The sequence below is a fragment of the Anabrus simplex genome, chromosome X (assembly GCF_040414725.1).
Source record: "Anabrus simplex isolate iqAnaSimp1 chromosome X, ASM4041472v1, whole genome shotgun sequence".
Classification (NCBI taxonomy): Eukaryota; Metazoa; Arthropoda; class Insecta; order Orthoptera; family Tettigoniidae; genus Anabrus; species Anabrus simplex.
The window spans coordinates 178,410,685-178,430,596 of NC_090279.1; the positions used below are offsets into that span (position 1 = coordinate 178,410,685).

The following is a 19,912-nucleotide window of genomic DNA, read 5'->3' on the forward strand; positions in this document are numbered from 1 at the left end:
GCCTGTTGAAACTCCTCTGCTGGAGGAAGTCTGAACTTTATGGACAGTATTAATTTTCAAGTTTCTCAGAAGATGTCTCTACCTGGAAATTTTGGAGTTTTTGAACGGTGTCATTTTCGACGTATTTTTGTTTTGCTTGTAGTAAGAAGTGTGAACTTTCTCTTCTAGAGGACACTACTGAAGATCAACAATAGTGCACCCTAGTGCGGAGTGAAAGAACTATTTTTTTTGGAGAAGTTCTTATTTCAAAAGTTTGTTTCTTGTTAAATTTCTTTCTGTTATTGTTTAAGTTGGCTGTATACCCCTCTTTTTCCCCTTGTTTTAGATTTATCCAATCCCGAATTTCTTTTAGTAATTTCCAACCAATCCGATGTATCTTCCCCCAACTTGGATATGTTTCTGTACCCTAGCCAATAAAGTGATTGTGGGCGGGTGTTCTCTTCCCTAAAATGCCTAAAACCTTCCGCGAGAGTATTTAAACTGCTGATTTTTGGGTCTCCGGGCCACTTCTGTTCCATCTTTCAGTGTGTAAAGTACATAGCAGGGGGCGGGAAGCGCCTCTTTCTTCTCCAGCTGTTCAACACCAGGTAATGGCCTCTTAATAACTTCTTTTCTTGCTAGGTTGGCAGTTTAACTCTCGGAGCGGGTTCGGAGCGTTTCCACCATGTAACCTTTTCCTAAAATGTAACCAATCTTTTCATCTATTCTCTTTTAAAGCTGCATATTGGGATAGAGAGTGCTAACCCTCTCGAGCTCCCACTCACATTGTTTTGAGGTGAACTTATTTTCTCAAACGTAAAACAAATTGCTCTTTTCTAAAGTCACCTCTGTAGTATGGGATTAGCCCTTGCATTAGTGGCCTAGAGCCAGATTAGGTGTTAAAAACAAGTGTATTAGGAGTGCAGATCGCCTCCTCTCAAATTGTTATTTTAGAGGTCATGTAATTGCCCCTTTTCATTTAATAGACCTCAGTAGGTTGGGTATTTTACCCCTGTGTCTATGTCCTGTGAGGACAACTCGAAGGTGGAGTTTGGTGTGGCCTTTGAGAGGCTTAAAGTTGAGAGCGTGTGGCTCTTTTGAAAATTGAGTGTTGTATGCCTCGTGGAGGCTTTTCAGTGTAATTTGGAGCAAGGACTCCTAGGCATGAATGGGGTTTTCTGCCCCTCTGTTGAAACTTGTGTTTGGGGTAAAACTGAGCTGATTGCCCAAGCATTGTGAAGTCAGGGCGCGAAGCCCAAATCCTGTAAATATTGTAACTACCCTTTGGACTTGCTACTTTGTACCTGCCATGCTTGTTATTTCTTTGTTTTTGAAAAGAAAATATAACCTTGTTAAATTTTACATTAACTGTGATTCCGTAGTTTGAGACCCGTTCATACCCGCACCTTCTTTCACCTCTACCTACCACTAAAACACGGTAACAATTATTATTGGCCCGCGATCGTGCCTAAGGGTTCCAATGTGGCCCTCGAGCCCTTTCCATGTTTTTTTCTCTGATTAGTGTTATATGAAGGATGGTTGCCTATTGTTGTACTTCCTCTTAAAACAATTATTACCACCACCATCACCACGATCTGATAAAATGAACAATAAGTCGAAATTACATGTATGGTTAACAAAACGCCCGTGTTGAACAAGCGCTCAATGACAGTTCAATAATACAAAACAAGTCTCACAATTGCCAATACTGTAGATTTGTATAGATATGATGTACAATTTCATGGTTACAGTTAGAAATGGAAACTATAATTAAAACGTAAGACGTGATTATGCTTCCTTTCGCGAGTATTTTATTCATGTTTTCTCTTCTACATTTTTATTTGTAACGTTGGTCATGCTGTTGAAGAAACAAAACAGTGCCTTGCTTACTCAAGCATCCGTCAGATCGCGTCAGATTACTGTCAATCCGTCATCATCATCTCATTCTCCGCTGTCGGCATTCATCGTATACCCAGTGTTCTGTGGCGAATTTCTGGTCTTCACAGTTGTGATTGTTTCCCCTTCCTAAATTTCTGGTTGCTCTTCGTACTGATGAACATAGTTTAGGATTTAAAGCAAGGATTACATGGTACATGTCAATTGTTTTGCCGTGTAAATGCAAGTGGGTGTCTAGAATCTGTCCTGTCTTTCGTTTCTATAATAAATGTTTACCTGATCTGTGATTTACTCTTTTGTTATAGGCATTCTGGACGGTGTTGCAGTAGGCATTACTATTGTCTCTTTGTCGTTTGCTAGTAGCTTGTTTCGTGGAAGAGTAGCTCGAAGTGGCTGGGAGCTTGAGTAAAATTATTCACCTAATCACCTGTTGATGGTGAGTTAACGATTGAAATAGTTTGTGTATTTTGGTGCGTAATTACTTATTGCCTGTGCTTCTAGCTCATACTGAAGTTAGGTATGACAGGATTAACATAGTGCTAAGTGGATTATTGTGTGTGTTGTGTGCAATAAAGAAATACCCTTATTGTTAAAGGTCATTTTGCAGTGCTCACAATCTTTTAACTTACTTATTTCTTTACACAGTATAACATCATTCGCAAAAAGCCTTTCTGTGATTCCAGTTCTTTATTTATATCATAAGAAAACATAAAGGTCTAATAATACTGCTTTGCAGGATCCTTGTCTTAACCATTAGGGTACAGGATCAGATAATGCTTCACCTACTCTAATTATCTGAGTTCTATTTTCTATAAATTTAGATGGAGTAGGGGTAATGGTTGCCAGTTCTTTTAATTAAGACATCCAAGAATTGTTGCTCACCATCTCTTTCCCTCAGAATGAGGAAATAACAAGGTTCTTATATGCAATGGCAGGCATATGAAGGACATCATGGCTTACCACTCCACTCACCTCAGAGCCCCCCTCTGTCAGTGTTTCACTGTCATGTGCTCCAAAAAGGATGATAACATTTTTTTACACAGTCTTCCACTACAACTTATTTTTTGTATCTCATTCCAACATGTAAAAAAAACCCACCTTCAATCCTGTTGATGTTGGAGCATTTTTTGTGATTGACAGGATGATAGAGAGCATTGTCCAGTATTATTAAACAAAGCAGGTACCCTGTTGCATGGAAAATTCAATAGAAGAAAATGTTTATGGAAATTTCTTTAACTCTTAACCCTCCCGTTTTTGTGAATAGGCATGTATCTTGAGCTCCATTTAAATATGTGCTTTTAGTGGAGTAAGAGATCTTACAAAGATATGCACTTCAAGTACACTAGTGTCCAAAAGTTAAAGCATAATCACTAAACGAGGCCATACTGCCTGATGGGAATGTCACACGGATTTCTGAACAAACGGAAGCTGAATCACACACCATATGTCACACAACTTGTCCAAAAAAACAGTGTCAGAAAGGTTCTGATAGCTAAGGTACACCTTTGACAACAACTAACAAAACTTGGCAATGTCTTCCACAACAAAATATGCTGTTCATAGGGTGTATGGTTACCCCTAATGGCCACACATGCTTCGCAGCGACGTGGCATGCTCTCTATCAGATGGTCCAAGAGCTCTTGTGGCAGTCGATCCCATTCCTCCGAAAGGGCAATACGAAGGTCTTGGGGGGTCCTTGGTAGAGGCTGACGGGATGCATTTTGCCTGTCCAGTGCATCCCAGGCATCACCTATAGGATTCAGATCCGCAGACCTCGCTGGCCAGTCCATGCGATTAATGTCTTCCCCAGCGAGAAATTCATCATCAGTGTCCCACTCCAGTCCCTCGGGTGTAGTTATGTAAAGATTGTTGGTTACAAGAGTAATGTCAAGATAGAGGAGGTGACTAATGCTAAAGAAGTATTAAACTTTACATATGGTAACGACATTTACAATAAGATACAAAAGTTGAAAACTAGAAAATCGGCTGGAACTGATAACATTTCTGGGGATATACTAAAGACAATGGGTTGGAATATAGTCCGTATCTGAAGTACTTATTTGATTATTGTTTGCATGATTATTGTTCGCATACTAGGGCAAAATGCTGGCAACCAGGAATGAGTTAGCTGGGAAATTTATAATGTCTAATAAGAGACAGTTTATATTGGTATATTATAAGTGGCATGTTCCGAGCTGTCAGCAGAGAGATGGCGTGGAATGACATCAGTAGACAAATAAGTTTGAGTGGTGTCTTTAAAAGTAGAAAAGATCATAATATGAAGATAAAGTTGGAATTCAAGAGGACAAATTTGGGAAAATATTTGTTTATGGGAAGGGGAGTTAGGAAGTGGAATAACTTACCACTAAGGGAGATGTTCAATAAATTTGCAATTTCTTTGAAATCATTTAAGAAAAGGCTAGGAAACAACAGATAGGGAATCTGTTACTCTGTATAGAATAATAAATAAGTTACAAGATTGTGAGCAACTGCAAAATGACCTCGATAATGTTGTCAGATGGACAGCAGGCAATAGTATGATGATAAACGGGGAAAAGTCAGATTATGAGTTTCACAAATAGGAAAAGTCCTCTCTGTTTTAACTAACGCGTTGATGGGGTGAAAGTTCCTTTTGGGGATCATTGTATCTAGGTGTTAACACAGTCTAATATATACAGTCGCGAAGCTCGGATGATATTTTTCATCTGAGGTGACTACAGCGCTCCAAGCGGTGAGGTAGAGGCAACTTGCTAGCAGTCAACAGGGAACGAATTACCACTACAGTCTAAAATGGTCATAACTTCTGAACCATTCATGCAAATAATGTTCTGACAAGGTTATTGTAATCCTTATGAAATACTGGAGTAGGTCAAACAATTTTTTTTCAATGAGGAGCTCGAGGATAATATCGATATATTTATTTAATCTTAAGGAGTTATTTTTCTTTACCGTGGACTATAACATAAAATCGCTTCTAGAGGGCAACCGGTTCGAAATAGGTATATACCATTGCGGAATTGTTTGTAGAGGTTTCCATGCTCTACAATTCGTACGCTTACACTTGGGGTCTATCGTTGACGGTTCAGGCAGCGTAAGCCAAGAAAGCAAGTGACCGACCGACATCGAACCTGCCAAGTTGGGCTAAGAAGGCCAGCGCTCTACCATGGTCGGTCACTTGCTTTCTTGGCTTACGCTGCCTGAACCATCAACGATGGACCCCAAGTGTAAGCGTATGAACTGTAGAGCATAAAGACTGTTGTGTGTGTCCTCCGCGCCTACAAGCTCCGCAGCCCGCTGAACACAGACGTTTCCAGAGACCATGAGGCAGACTGCAGTGCGCTGACGTGATCGTCGGTGACGTCAGCCAGCGCTAAAAGGAGCAACGTTTCTCGTCTCTCCAGGACTCCTACAGTGTCCAACGACCAGACTACACCGCAAGTCAGACACGGAGGTACCCTCTTAAAAATGTGTTCTGAATAGGTCGACTGATTCCTGGCCGTGAGGTTTCACCTCTGGACATTGCCTCATTCATCCTGCATCCCGTAGCCACGTCGAGCACCCATCCAAGCATTCTGCTACTCGCTCAAGTCCCCTACAGTGCTCCGACTCCAATAATAGCATTCTGCTATATATGAACACTAGGCGCAAGTTCCTTGCAAGTTGTACGCCTCCTGTTAGCATTCTGCTAATACGAACTCTCTCTACAAGTTCCACTTGTTATTATACATGACCGATAGTTTTTGACTATCAAGAACCTTCTCTCATTTGAACAGACTGTCTCATCAAGACAATATTGAATGTATATAGGAATCTCAATTCTTACGTATGTAAATAATACTCAGGCCCTCAGCCTACTACCTTATAGTATAAACGTGTGCAACTCAATAAGCTTCAAGAAAAGTTTCGTTCTATTTCATGTACATATTGTATAAATGTGTTGAAGCAATAAACTTTTATGTTGTGCCTTGTATACAACAAAGACCTGTACAAAAAAGTCTGCGATGGTATATACCTATTTCGAACCGGTTGCCCTCTAGAAGCGATTTTATGTTATAGTCCACTGTAAAGAAACATAACTCCTTAAGATTAATTAAATATTTCTATATTATCCTCGAACTCCTCATTAAATTGTTTGACCTCCTCCACTATTTCATAAGGATTACAATAACCTTGTCAGGACATTATTTGCATGAATGGTTCAGATGTTATGTTAATTTTAGACTGTAGTGGTAATTCGTTTCCTGTTGTCTGCTAGCAAGTTGCCTCTACCTCACCGCTAGAGGTGTTAGTATCGCTCCAGCTGTCAAGTGGATGAACCTTCCTCTTATTAGAGCTTCGCGACTGTATATATTAGACTGTGGTGTTAATATAAGGAAAGATCTTCATTGGAGTAATCACATAATTGGGTTAGTAAATAAAGGGTACAGATCTCTGCACATGTTTACGAGGGTGTTTATGGGTTGTAGTAAAGATGTCAAGGAAAGGGCACATACGTCTCTGGTAAGACCCCAACTAGTGTATGGTTCCAGTGTATGGGACCCTCACCAGGATTACTTGATTCATGAACTGGAAAAAATCCAAAGAAAAGCAGCTCGATTTGGTCTGGGTGATTTCCGACAAAAGAGTAGTGTTACAAAAATGTTGCAAAGTTTGGGCTGGAAAGATTTGGGAGAAAGAAGACAAGCTGCTCGATTAAGTGGTATGTAATATAGATGTTGGTTCCCATAGGTATGCAGTAGCCATGCATCTTGGTTGGTGTGCTATTTACCAATTGATGAGCCCAACTTAGTACACTGGGGCGAAATGCTGGCAACCAGGAATGAGTTAGCTGGATAATTTATAATGTCCAATAACGGACCATTTATATTGGTATTATAAGTGGTATGTTCCGAGCTATCAGCGGAGAGATGGCGTGGAATGACATCAGTAGACGAATAAGTTTGAGTAGTGTCTTTAAAAGTAGGAAAGATCATAATATGAAGATAAAGTTGGAATTCAAGAGGACAAATTTGGGAAAATATTTGTTTATAGGAAGGGGAGTTAGGGAGTGAGATAACTTACCAGCGGAGATGTTCAATAAATTTTGAATTTCTTTGAAATCATTTAAGAAAAGCCTAGGAAACAACAGATAGGGAATCTGCCACCTGGGTGACTGCCTTAAATGCAGATCTTGATTGATTGATTGATTGATTGTTGATTGATAGGCGATCGTCCCCAGCTGGCTTACTACTGAGAATTTTACATCTAACGCTCCCTTATATTTGGCCATATCCATTATTCATATGAATCAAGAGTATGTACAATGGTCTTAAATTACACAAAATTGATCTAAGTAGTGTCAGTCAGAAAAACATGTCTCAAACACTGCTATCTTTCGACATATTAAGCCAAGTGAGTGAATTTCACTGAAGTAATCTGTTTGTTAAATGTTAAAAGAAATATAATCTCCTTGATATACATTTTAGATGATAAGTTTTCATCTTAGATTTATCCGCAGTATAAAACTGAGTCTTATGTTGTTTTTTTTTTTTTTGTTTTGTTATCTTCTTTGTTGTTAAATTTTCATATATTAATTGATAAATTTAGGTTATGATTCACTTGGTTATAGCCAGAGGGACCTCTGATCCTACTTCTAGTAGTATTTTCAAAAGGTATCAGCTCACAGACAATGAATGACCATATGGTTCGTGAATTTTTACAATTTGGACGATGATAACCGAAAATATTAAAAATATTGTGAAGAAAGTAAACACTGAAAGATTTATCATTTAGGAGTGGTGCTGGTTTTATTTTTACGTTGCACCAACACATAAGGGATAGGAAAGGCCCAGGAGTGGGAAGGAAATAGCCGTGGACTTAATTGAGATACAGCCTCAACATTTGTCTGGTGTGAAAATGGGGAAACCACGGAAAACCATATTTAGGGCTGCCGACAGTGGGGTTCGAACTCGCTACCTCCTGGATACAAGCTCACAGCTGTATGCCCCTATCCGCATGGCCAACTCACCCAGTTTTAGGAGTGGTATAAGCGATCATTTTATATAGTCGCGGAATCTTTTAAATTGTCGTATAATTTTGTTCAGAGTCGTGTACTGAATTCCAAGCTTTTTCAAGATTTTCCGTCTATGCTTTGTTTCACTGTCTCTGCTTCCAAATAACAGATCCGTCACGGACCTATTCTTCTAGGCAAATGTTATGTCTTTCACTCAGATTTGGGATGCATGGTTTATAACTGCTCTTCATTTTCTGGTCAACTTCCTTGGCCTGGGGTAAGCCTCTTTTGAACCAGATGGTTGGATCAAGAATAACAGCTGCAATGCCATTCGAATGAAGTCTGGATCTCCTCATGGTGGGGGGAGTCTGGGTGATGTGACCAGACCCATCTCCGTTAAAATTGAAATAATTGATAAAGAGATTCAACCTATTCAATACAAAAGAATAAGAAATGTAGTGAATTACATTCCCATTTAATAATAAGTAGAAATGGTACCGGTTTCGACCCTAGTTCAGGTCATCATCAGCCGATTAAAACATGAAAAACAAAGCATAGGAAAAGGAAATAAAAGATCAAGTACACTCCGGATCAGTAGAAGAGGCAATATAAAAATGAACGGGGGTTGACGCTGTAAAACTCAGAAGAAGTAAAATGCAAGTCACTCAAAAGAAAACAGTGCGCAATTCTCTGAGCAGCATGGCACACGCAGCGCTAGGCAAAGTCCCACAATGTTTACGAATAGCGGAGAACGGTTAAATGAGCCAGTTTTTAAACACTGTCGGGCACAAAGTCACATCACAATCGAACACATACGAAGATCCATAATCGTGCAGGAGTTGAAGACGAGTAGATCCATTGAAGCAACTTGCCAGCTCCCGGTGATCAGCACGACACATTCAACATCAGGCACTGTGGTTTCAAACGCCAAAGTAAAATGGAGAATAGCTTGAAGATCCAGTAATTTTCCTCGGTCGCGGGAAAGTAAGTATATAGATAAATATAATACAATTCAATATAATTGAATAAGTAACTGTGCTCCTATAGAATACTTAGAACAGTTGACGTGAGAAAACAATTGTGAAGAGAAAAATATATAGTAAAAAGCGCAATACCGGAAACAAATGAAAACGTGTATGCACAGTGCACAATTTTTTAAAACATAAAAAATTCAGGTCTTGATTGAAGTAGTCGAAATCGGCGCAAGGCAGGAGTTGAGTATGAATGAGAAGAACCCAAATGAAGGTGGAATTGATTTTTTTTAAAAGAAAAGATAGAATAAATTAATAGAGGAAGAGGAATAGTGGAATAAGGTAAGAATAAAAGAAATTGAAATTAAATGGTGTTGAAGAAGGATAAGATAGGGAGATAGATGAAGGAGGGGTAGTTTAGGGTGGGTTATTGGAGGCAGAAAATGTGGGTAGGAAATTTGTAAGGCATGGAAAATAGAATTGGGGTTTTGAAATTAGAATTAGGAAGTCGAAAAGGATATTGGGTTTTTCTGAAATGTCGTTTAAATTGAAATTAGGGTTGAAGTATTGATCAAGGTGAATAAAGCAATATTCAGTAGTGTTTAAGAGGGGGCCTTTGTTTATGATTTTAAGTATTTCCATGTCTTTTTCAATATTGGTGAAACTATGGTTGGAGTCTTGTATGTGTTGTCCTATGGCGGAGAATCTATTGTATTTAATGGCGTTGATATGTTCGGAGTATCTGATATTGAAGTTGCGGCCAGTTTGTCCGATGTAGGAGGAGTTGGAGTTGTTACATTTGAACCTGTACACTCCAGATTTAGAAAAGGCATTAGATTTATTTAGTGATTTAGAGTTGTGTAAAATATCCAAATTTCTATTGTTAGTTCTAAAAGAAATTTTCATGTTGTGTTTTTAAAAAATATTAGTTATTTTATAAGCATCTTGAGTGAAAGTGGAAAAAGCAGTTGGTTTTGTTATGTCTTTAGATAAAGTGGTTTTAGGACGGTGTTTGAATTTGTTGATGATGCAGTTTATGAAGGAGCTGTTAAAGCCATTGAATTTAGCAATGTTACAGATGGTGCTCAATTCATTATTTAAATCTTTTTTAGACATAGGGGTGTTGAAGGCACGAAAAATTAAGCTGTTATAAGTAGCACGTTTATGTGCTTGAGGGTGTGAAGAATCTTGTCGTATTGTGGTTGCTGTTTGGGTTGGTTTTCTGAATATTTTGTAAGATAATGAAGAAGGATGTCTAGTGATTTAAGTCTAGAAAGTTAAGAGTTTTGGTTGTGTTCTGATTCGAGGGTGAATTTAATGTTAGAGTCTAAGTTGTTATAATAATAATGTTATTTGTTTTACGTCTCACTAACTACTCTTTTACGGTTTTCGGAGACGCCGAGGTGCCGGAATTTAGTCCCGCAGGAGTTCTTTTACGTGCCAGTAAATCTACCGACACGAGGCTGACGTATTTGAGCACCTTCAAATACCACCGGACTGAGCCAGGATCGAACCTGCCAAGTTGGGGTCAGAAGGCCAGTGCCTTAACCGTCTGAGCCACTCAGCCCGGCAGTCTAAGTTGTTGAGATGAATAAGTGTAGAGGCTGCGTTGGTTGATTCTTCATTTAAAATTACCAAAGTGTCGTCGACATATTGGGCCCAAATTCAAACACCGTCCTAAAACCACTGTATCTAAAGACATAACAAAACCAACTGCATTTTCCACTTTCACTCAAGATGCTTATAAAATAACTAATATTTTTAAAAAACACAACATGAAAATTTCTTTTAGAACTAACAATAGAAATTTGGATATTTTACACAACTCTAAATCACTAAATAAATCTAATGCTTTTTCTAAATCTGGAGTGTACAGATTCAAATGTAACAACTGCAATTCCTCCTACATCGGACAAACTGGCCGCAACTTCAATATCAGATACTCCGAACATATCAACGCCATTAAATACAACAGATTCTCTGCCATAGGACAACACATACAAGACTCCAACCATAGTTTCACCAATATTGAAAAAGACATGAAAATACTTAAAATCATAAACAAAGGCCCCCTCTTAAACACTACTGAAAATTGCTTTATTCACCTTGATCAATACTTCAACCCTAATTTCAATTTAAACGACATTTCAGAAAAACCCAATATCCTTTTCGACTTCCTAATTCTAATTTCAAAACCCCAATTCTATTTTCCATGCCTTACAAATTTCCTACCCACATTTTCTGCCTCCAATAACCCACCCTAAACTACCCCTCCTTCATCTATCTCCCTATCTTATCCTTCTTCAACACCATTTAATTTCAATTTCTTTTATTCCTACCTTATTCCACTATTCCTCTTCCTCTATTAATTTATTCTATCTTTTCTTTAAAAAAAAAATCAATTCCACCTTCATTTGGGTTCTTCTCATTCATACTCAACTCCTGCCTTGCGCCGATTTCGACTACTTCAATCAAGACCTGAATTTTTTATGTTTTAAAAAATTGTGCACTGTGCATACACGTTTTCATTTGTTTCCGGTATTGCGCTTTTTACTATATATTTTTCTCTTCACAATTGTTTTCTCACGTCAACTGTTCTAAGTATTCTATAGGAGCACAATTACTTATTCAATTATATTGAATTGTATTATATTTATCTATATACTTACTTTCCCGCGACCGAGGAAAATTACTGGATCTTCAAGCTATTCTCCATTTTACTTTGGCGTTTGAAACCACAGTGCCTGATGTTGAATGTGTCGTGCTGATCACCGGGAGCTGGCAAGTTGCTTCAATGGATCTACTCGTCTTCAACTCCTGCACGATTATGGATCTTCGTATGTGTTCGATTGTGATGTGACTTTGTGCCCGACAGTGTTTAAAAACTGGCTCATTTAACCGTTCTCCGCTATTCGTAAACATTGTGGGACTTTGCCTAGTGCTGCGTGTGCCATGCTGCTCAGAGAATTGCGCACTGTTTTCTTTTGAGTGACTTGCATTTTACTTCTTCTGAGTTTTACAGCGTCAACCCCCGTTCATTTTTATATTGCCTCTTCTACTGATCCGGAGTGTACTTGATCTTTTATTTCCTTTTCCTATGCTTTGTTTTTCATGTTTTAATCGGCTGATGATGACCTGAACTAGGGTCGAAACCGGTACCATTTCTACTTATTATTAAATGGGAATGTAATTCACTACATTTCTTGTTCTTTTGTACTGAATAGGTTGAATCTCTTCATCAACTATTTCAATTTTAACTGTAATATTCTTCAATACAGAACAATGAAATTTTTAACTTTAAACAGACCCATCTCGTCGTGTTCTGCGGCCTTCTGTACCATTCTGTACACACCCATTGTACTGCCACGCACTTCGTGCACCGCAACAGTATGTGCTCTGCTCCTCTATTGGACCCCATGGACGGGATACATTGTACTTCTTCACAAACTGTTCACTGTAAATCTCTGAGTGCAGAGGCTAAGGTTGCCCTCACTCTGTGATAACGGGCATTCCTTAGCAATTCTCCGTTGCGGTAGTATCCTAGCACATGACCAAGAGGTTCATTCTCGCCACAATGTGGATGAGGGCAGCGGATTGTGCCAAGACATCTTCCAGTAACTGTTTGAACTGTCGAGATGTTGCGCGACATTTTGAGAGTATTTGCCCATTTGGAGTTTGACAGTCCTTTCCATTTACTTTTCCAGAAATTTGCTTTAGGGTGATTTGCATAAGTTTGTGCGGTACTTTATTTTACTGTCACGCACTGTAACTCAGAATCACTCAGTGATGTATTCACCTCCACTTTCTATGACTTGTCAACGTTGAGGTAGCAGTTGAATACCTTGCCTGTAGTACTGTTGGTTTTGACTGGAAGAAATCTGTTAGCCATTGGTCAAGAGAAGCTTCATCAGGAAGCATTTGCCCCTGAATGTGGTTAGAAAGAGAGCGGAGAGGGCAAGGTCAGAGTAATACGGAGGATGAGGAAGAGGCTCCCAGCCAAGTTCAGCAATCAAACCTTTGGTCAGTTGCGCTGTATTTGGACGAGTGTTATCATGGAGCAATAAGACTGGTTGTTTTCTGTTGTCAGTAGCAACGGGAAGCCATTTTAGCAGGTCACTATACACAGCAGAGGTAATTGTTACGTTTTTTGGAAGAAGTTCATGGTGAAGAATGCCATCTTTTTGATCCACCAGACACACAACATGATTTTCTGTGGATGGGCACTATCCTTGGCACAGGGAGTTGCTTTCTTTGATGGGCTTAGCCACTCTTTCCTCTTCTTCATGTTGACAACAGGCACCATTTCTCATCACCAGTGACAGTGTTTGAAAGGAATGCTTTGTGCCTGTCACAAGCCAACCGGTGCCGGACAAGCAATGACGAACAGATGTTTACTCGTTGATTTTTGTCTGTCACTTAGCACATGTGGTACCCATATACCCAATTTCTCTACCTTACCCATCGAATGCAAATGGCATACAATAATTGACTGATCACATTCAAAAACTTGCACCATTTCCCACATTGTTTGACAAGGATTCTCATGATGCAACTCAAACGATTTTTGTCAAAATTGAAGGTCTTCCAGAATGTGGATCATCAGACAAGTCAAACCATCCTGCTTGAAAGTGGGAAAACCATTTTTGTGCTGTTCCTTCAGCAATTGCTTTATTTCCGTACACTTCACAAGTTGTTCTCGCAGCTCCTGCTGCACTGGTTCCTCAGTTAAACTTAAAGAGTAAAATGAGTCAGAAATGCTCACTTTTCTTAACTTGACATTCCATATCCGTTTGAAATATACACAAATAATACATTCACAGTCAAGAAAACCTGTGTTTCACAACACAAAAACTCAAAACTCAACTAAAACAATGGAATAACGATAAACAATCCCTTCACGCTGCATTGTTGCCAACCCAAAAGAACTATAATCTATTAGCTTCATAGTCTGTATTGATAGTTCAAGCACATGAGTATTATTTACACTATATATTGACACTGTGCAAAATAAAGTATTGATTAGGTGGAAAACTCATCCTTCATACTTGTGAACCCAAAAGAATACCGCACGAACTTATGCATCGACCCTATACATAACTAAAGTCATATACTGCTAATGGAATTGAATAGGTGGATCCTTTGCCACCCTTTGATAGTGATCAATTGTCAATAGAGACCATAATGAAATTCATAATCTATGAGCTAAAGTCGTATAGAATTAAATTTCTGATCATTTATGTTTTAAGCCTATACATTTTTACCGTACCAGCCATGATAATAGATATTCATGAATTTCGATTTTCGTTGCTAAGTCCACGAGAAAATGGGTGAACAGAATTAAATGACAATCTGTATGTGAAGTCTGGAAATAAGCTACTATAATATAGGCTATAAATAGTTTTGTTCATGCTGCATGAAATGGTAGTTTTGGGGGAATGTGCTTAAATGTTTTTTTTAAATACCTATGTTTTTAGCCCTGCTGAAAAGTATTACATAACAAAAATTGTAGGGAATACAAATTCCGATCATTTATGTCTAATACAATTTTGCCATACCAACTATGATTTTGTTTTTAATGTTGTCAATCTTCTTATGTTAATTTTAAGGACACTTCCTCTAAAACATTGATACTCTGTCATTATATGACTTTTTCATCTAAACAGTGTTATGTGGCAGAAGATGTTTATAATATACGAAACATGTACCAGTTTTAACCAATAAGTTGCCTTAAGCAATTTAGTGTATCGACAAGGAGGAAAATAAAAAATACTTAGTTGTGAATCTATGATAATAGAAGTCATGAATTTAGACTTTTGTTCCTTAGTCCATATCAACATTGAAATATTGTTTAATCGTGTAAAACTGCATGGTCACAGTCCATATTGAAAAGGACAATTGTGAAGGTGATTATAAAAAATAATAAAGGAACAATCGCTTGAAGAATTAGATGAGAGGGAGTTATGAAAGAAGGAATGACACTCTGTACATTAGATGCCCTAATATCACTCATCTCCGATAGATGGGATTACTGCTGGTCCCGAGTAAAATAGCATGCGTGAATATTGGTGGCAAGTAGCTTGGGAATTACACTGATGTTCATAAAAAACAGAACACCTTGAAAGACTAGAGATAGGAAGTTCATATTCATAGGACATGTCCACTAGTATGTTCTGCAGAAACGATTAGCATTTCAGTCACCTAGGTTCGGCATGTGTCTTGTTGCCTAGTAGGCACTGGGTCCTCCATGGGCACTGATAACTTGTTCCATGCTTGATGGCATCTTCCCCTGGTTCCACAGTTCATCTTCGGTGGTTGGTATTCGGTCACAGCGCCGCACCCGTCGTTTAGCCGTATCCTACACATTTTTGTTTGGCGACAGGTCCGGTGATAGGGCGGGCCAGGGCGACAGTCTGACATCCTGTGACAACAAGAAGGCACGTGTTCGTACAGCAACATGTGGTCGCTCATTGTCCTGCTGAAATATGGCATCTGTGGAGTGTCGTGCAGAAAGGGTATGGCCACGGGTCGCAGGATGTCATTCATGTAGGTTGAACTGGTCACAGTGCCCTGGACACGCACCGACTGATTTGTGGTTGTATCCAATAGCACCCCACGCTATATAAGGCCTTGAGTTGGTGCTGTATGTCTCGTGTGAATGCAGTCAGTGCGATGCTTTTCCCCATGTCTGCAGTGAACCAAAATGCAGCCATCGTTTTCAAACAGAAGCTGGATTCGTCCGAAAACACTCTCTGCTGCCATTCCTATCCCTAGTGACGTCGTTCCATACACCATTGCAGTCTAGCATGTTCATGCACTTTAGTCAAAGGTAGACGGAGAAGTGGACGATGCGCCGGTAACTTAAACCGTAACAAACGGCGACGGACTGTCTCCTGATAGTGTTCCACTGTTGCGCCAGAGCCAAGGAGGACGCAGATCTGTCCTGCAGTGCCATTCGGATGAGGTGGTGTCGATCTTACCAGGAGGTGATCTGGGTTGTGCGACTGGACCCATCTTGTTGTGTTCTGCAAACCATTCTGTACACGCACCTTGCACTGCCGACACACTTCGTCCCACACAAGCAGCAGTTTCCTGGATGGATGCATCACATTCTCTCATGCCAATAATGCGCCCTCTTTCAAACTCGCTCATTTGATAATATGGTTCTCACATACATCTGCGAGGCATCCTACATAGGTATTTAAAAAACCTTTGGTTTATATTGACAATCCGCAGGCACATGCAATAGTAAACCTTGGGCTGTGGGTGAATTTACCATCTTTCTGGCTGGGGTTAATTGTTCATCAATTTATTTTATGCTTTGTTCCCGCAGTACACAAGAACCTCGTTTATCCGGATTAAGTGGGACCAGAACTGGTCCGAATTATCGAAAATCGGGATAATCCGGAAAAACTAAAAACCAAATACAGTACATCTGTATAATATATTAACATAAGTTGTACAGAAATACCTTTTTCAGTTGTACAAAAAAATATAAGAATGCTTTTCTTACATTTACGATTGTTTTATGCACTAAAATAATGTGTGAGCTTTTTCTGTTTTACTTTTGTATAGTGTTTGCGTGCAGCACGATCACAAAGACGTTTTACTATTATCCAAGGATCAGTTCTGCCAGTGTGTTTTCGGTCTGAGATTCTAAATAGGCCATCAGTTTGTCCAGCTGCATTGTTGCATCTCCATGAGTCACTGTTTCTTCTGATGGAGCGCCGGTTTCATTTTGGAATTCACCATCACTCTCGTCATTACCTGCCGAGGAACAAGAGACAATAATTTATTCATCTGTCATTATGCCGTGGCCTGAATTACAGTCATTTTTTCAGCCAGTCATTTACGTTGTTCACTTCTACGTTCAAGCATCTGGAAATGCATGCAGATGTGTCAAGGAACTCAGAAGAGTCCATGGTTTCCCACTCTCAATTCCAGGTGAATGCCGGGATGGTACCTTTGATAGACCGCGGCCGACTTACTTCCAATTCCTGTCCTTAACTATTCTTGGCGGAAAAGATGTTCAAGAAGAATCTAATATTGTACAAGTAAATAAAAATTTTATTATTTTCGATCCGGATAAACCGGAGATTCAGGCTGATGAGGGCCGGATAAACGAGGTTCTTGTGTAGTTTACAAATTCGCCGAACAGTCAATTATTACTATCATAAACATCTAACTTCTCCAATATTGACTTCCTTTCTGCCCATAAGTCTCTGATAGCGTGAAGGTGATCGTCTATAACATGAGGAAGACGGCTGCAGATATTGAAGTTTTGTATAGTAGCTTCTAAATGTATTTAGTTTTACTCTTTCAACATGTCCGGTTGACCTTTTACATTCTTTTATTTGCTGCCTGCACCGCAATGTCATCTGCTAATATCACCTTCTATACTGCTGTTGTTCTATACTGTGACAGTATAAATATTTAGTCAGTTGTAATAAAGGTGTTTTTCTGTTTCAGGTAGATGTAACGACAACATTAAAGATGTGTTCCACTGAGCCGTGTGGGATTCAAGACCTGCCGTACGAATTACTTGTTGAGATATTTACATATCTCGAAATTGATGACTTGATAAATAATATACCAAACGTGTGTAAACGATGGAGAGATGCTGCCAATGAAACAAGGACATGGAGACATCTAATATTCTGTCCTGACATCAAACAGGACAATGGGGCAATTGTGAAAAGTCTTAAGAAGATGCCAAAATTGCAGGATCTGGTTCTGAAATATATGGTAGATAATGATGCCTTATATGGTATCCTTGATAATTGTCCGCTTTTGAGATCTTTGTACTTTTGCTCTTATCAACCCTTGTCATGTGAATACTTAAGGAGTCTTAGCTTACGGTGTGTTCACATCGAGGAACTGTGTCTTGCGCTTGATCATAATAATTACAAGAATGGCTTAGAGCAGATCTGCCAGATGCCTAAACTGAAAAGGCTTACCATTGTAAGTGAATATGATAAACTACCGCTGATCCTGAAGCCTATCGCAGATGGTTGTCGAGCATTAACTAGTATAGATTTAAAGGTTGCAAATTTATCGAGTCAAGAACTTGCTTATTTAATGGAACAGAAGGCAGGTCAATTAGAAAAGCTGTCTATGAAATGTTGGTGTGTTGGTGAGTGTGCTTTGCCATATATCTCAGTTTGCCGAGTGTTGAAAGAACTAGATATTGAGTGCGACTGTGTGGGTAAAGAGAACAGCGCTGGTGGTCTTGTATTACTTCGACACATGAAAAGCATACAGTCCTTAACGTTGAATTTCTTGAGCGATGGTACCTTTGATAGTGACGAGGAGCTGGAACGTAAAATTATTCTGAATGTCTTTCGGGATCACGGTATGAGTCAGTTAAGAGAACTGAAGATCATAGAAATGTTGAATTATAAACAGGAGATAGCAGAAACTATTGCAAGGTATTGTCCACTGCTGAAAAGTGTTCATTTTGTGGAAGTTCCAGCATTGACCGATGACAGTGTTCATAGTCTTTCAACACTTTCTCAACTAGAATGTCTTAGCTTGCGGGGTACTGCTATCACCGATGATGCTATCTTTTATTTGCATGAATGCAAGAAGTTAAATTTTTTAGATCTCTCTCTTTGTCCTGAAATAAAGGAGGCAGGCATGAAGAAGTTAATGGAATTCAGTAATTTAAGGATTCTTATGCTAGATTACTGTAATATTCTGGGATTTCCTTTTGGTGAAATAACTAGTAAATTGAAGCATTTAAGGTTCCTAAGTGTAAACAATTGCATGAATATGGATTGGAAAGGCTTGTCAAAACTTCGCTCTGAAGGTACACTGGTCAGAGTCCGATAAAATCCTTTAACTGCATGGAAAAGTTTCCCTCTTCAGTATTTTCAGTAAAAGTACAAAAATGTTGGAATGTATTGTGTACAGAGATTTATGGTAAAGGGAAGGAAGTCTAATGAACACACTAAAAAACTAGTTAATTAATGAAGATACAAAGGGATTGTGTAATATCGTCACATTCTTTATTTCTTCATCAATACTTCATTTCCTTTAGTCTGCTTAAGAAGGAAGACTTTGAATCTCTTGTAATGAATGAACATCCAATCAATTAGAAATCTGCCAATCACTGTAATAGAAGTTTGTTGACAGACACTTCAAAATAAAACAGGAGCTTCTTCAGCTTACATTTTTTTCGAAAGTAATTTCTGTTCCCTGTAAAATTTAGCAGAGTATTCTTTCATTATTAATCTGGACATGATAGTTTTGCGACATTGTCGCTAGTTTCTCACCAAGATTCTTTGTTTGGCGTTGTTCCTCAATACTTTATTTCCTTTAGCCTATATAAGAAGAAAACTTACATTGTGTAATATCCCTTTATCAAAATCAAATGAGATCATATTAAATATGATACAAAATGGTGTTTAAACAAGTTATTGACAAGGACACAGTTTCTATGGGCAGCATCTCCAATTTAAATACTCTTTAATGTTTGCATATGATTTTTTACTTACAGCTTTTTGTTTATCATTCATTACTGTGTATTAAAATTTATTTATATTTCACACTTTTAGAAGATATAGTAGTACATGTTTTGAGAAATAGTATGTTAATTCTCTTTTTCAGTTATATAGGTTAAAAAATTCATATATTTACATTAAGACTTAATGACCGGGCGAGTTGGCCGTGCGCATAGAGGCGCGCGGCTGTGAGCTTGCATCCGGGAGATAGTAGGTTCGAATCCCACTATCGGCAGCCCTGAAAATGGTTTTCCGTGGTTTCCCATTTTCACACCAGGCAAATGCTGGGGCTGTACCTTAATTAAGGCCACAGCCGCTTCCTTCCAACTCCTAGGCCTTTCCTATACCATCGTCGCCATAAGACCTATCTGTGTCGGTGCGACGTAAAGCCCAACATTCCTTTATCGAAATCAAATTAGATCATATTAAATATAATACAAAATGATGTTTAAACAAGTTGTTGACAAGGACACAGTTTCAATGGGTGGCGTCTCCAATTTTTTAAGTACTCTTCAACGTTTGCATATGATTTTTTTATTTGCAGCTTTTTATTTATCCTTAATTTATGTAAGAAT

General features: G+C 38.8%; 1 protein-coding gene across 2 annotated transcripts; it reads left to right on the plus strand.

Moving 5' to 3' along the window:
• The first annotated feature begins 1,920 nt into the window (after positions 1–1,920).
• On the plus strand, positions 1,921–19,545 carry LOC136886035 (uncharacterized). 2 transcript variants are annotated; one of them, XM_067158747.2, is made up of 3 exons: positions 1,921–2,101; positions 2,181–2,311; positions 17,305–19,545. In XM_067158747.2, the coding sequence occupies exons 2-3, from the start codon at positions 2,309–2,311 to the stop codon at positions 18,664–18,666; spliced, it is 1,365 nt and encodes a 454-aa protein (XP_067014848.2). In that variant the 5' UTR covers positions 1,921–2,101; positions 2,181–2,308; the 3' UTR covers positions 18,667–19,545. The 2 variants fall into 2 exon arrangements, with proteins under 2 accessions (XP_067014848.2, XP_067014847.2); XM_067158746.2 differs by having other exon boundaries at positions 1,921–2,068.
• The last annotated feature ends 367 nt before the right edge of the window (positions 19,546–19,912 follow it).